At 41.8% G+C, this 1,435-nt stretch overlaps 1 protein-coding gene across 1 annotated transcript; it reads left to right on the top strand.

Annotated features, from left to right (window-relative positions):
* The first annotated feature begins 714 nt into the window (after positions 1 to 714).
* LOC311618520 (small ribosomal subunit protein eS27-like) lies at positions 715 to 1,093 on the top strand. Its single transcript, XM_084876154.1, has one exon. It carries the CDS (start codon positions 743 to 745, stop codon positions 995 to 997), a length of 255 nt encoding a protein of 84 aa, XP_084732280.1. The 5' UTR covers positions 715 to 742; the 3' UTR covers positions 998 to 1,093.
* The last annotated feature ends 342 nt before the right edge of the window (positions 1,094 to 1,435 follow it).

Below are 1,435 nucleotides of genomic sequence, written 5' to 3' on the forward strand. Positions count from 1 at the left end.
CTTGTTAACTCTTTTTACATCCAAATAACAACTGACCTATACATCTGAAAATTGTTCTTACTGGCGTTAAAAAATGCCTTTTAAATAAACGTAGGCAATTTCAAACATTGTAGCTGGACTGTCTCAATGGCTGATATCTGTGTTTCATATTCATCTACTCACTGTGCATTTCTTGAGCACACACCAGGTGTTAAAGAGGATTCATTCTCTGCCCTTTAGGAATTGAGAAAGTAGTTGGGAAGATCAGACTAAACTACAAGAAATGGTTTAAGAAATAAAATGCCCTATTTATTACGAGGCACATTATCTTTATACAATCATTCAGTTTGAAAAAAATCAAATCTCACTTTGGTAAAAGGGAGAAAAGCTGCACATAAAAGGTACCATAAACATAAACCTTTAAAAATAGGTTACATTGCCAAAGTAAGGAAAAAGGCTCTTTAGATAAGAAAATAAGAACAAAAACATGGTGGAAGAGACATAGTGTACCTGAGGTCCTTCATAATCTGATTCCACCCAGTTTAACTAGCTTTTGCTGTGGCCACTAATCACCCTCCCACTGCCCATTAGCCAAACCAAACTTCTTACTTCTAGGACATCCAATCTCTAATAGTTCCACTGTTTCTCCTTCTATATTTCCCCCTTTTCCCTGGTGGGTATCTTTAATCCTAGTATACAGTAGGTAGTCAATAAAATACAACTATTGTTGCCTTTCCGGCGGTGACGACCTCCCCACGACAATATGCCTCTCACTAAGGATCTCCTCCATCCCTCTCCAGAAGAGGAGAAGAGGAAACACAAGAAGAAGCGCCTGATGCAGAGCCCCAATTCCTACTTCATGGATGTCAAATGCCCAGGATGCTATAAAATCACCACCGTCTTTAGCCACGCACCAACGGTAGTTTTGTGTGTTGGTTGCTCCACTGTTCTCTGTCAGCCAACAGGAGGAAAAGCAAGGCTTACAGAAGAATGCTCCTTCAGAAGGAAGCAGCACTAAAAGCACCTCAAATCAAGATGAGTGGGAAACCATCCCAATAAACACATTTTAGATACAAAAAAAAAAAAAAATAATAATAATAATAATAAAATACAACTATTGTTGTATAAAACTTTTATTGTTATTTAACTAGAAGCCTGGTGCATGAAGTTCATGCACAGCGGGGGTGGGAGGCCCCTCAGCCCAGCCTGCACCTTCTCACAGTCTGGGAGCCCTCGGGGGATGTCCGACTGACATGGAGGCCAAGAGGCTCCCACCATCACCACTGTGCTCACCAGCCATGAGCCTGGCTCAGGGCTTCTGTAGGAGTGCACTGACCACCAAGGGCAGCTCCTGCATTGAGTGTCTGCCCCCTGGTGGTTAGTAAAGATCATAGTGACCAGTCGTCCTGCTGTTCGGTTGATCTGCATATTAACCTCTTATTATGTAGGATATCCA

This window comes from Pipistrellus hanaki, assembly GCF_964339955.1.
Source record: "Pipistrellus hanaki genome assembly, chromosome: 3".
Taxonomy (NCBI): domain Eukaryota; kingdom Metazoa; phylum Chordata; class Mammalia; order Chiroptera; family Vespertilionidae; genus Pipistrellus; species Pipistrellus hanaki.

Excerpts from the sequence above, each read along its gene's own strand:
- LOC311618520 (XM_084876154.1), top strand. The coding sequence starts at position 743 with ATGCCTCTCACTAAGGATCTCCTCCATCCCTCTCCAGAAGAGGAGAAG.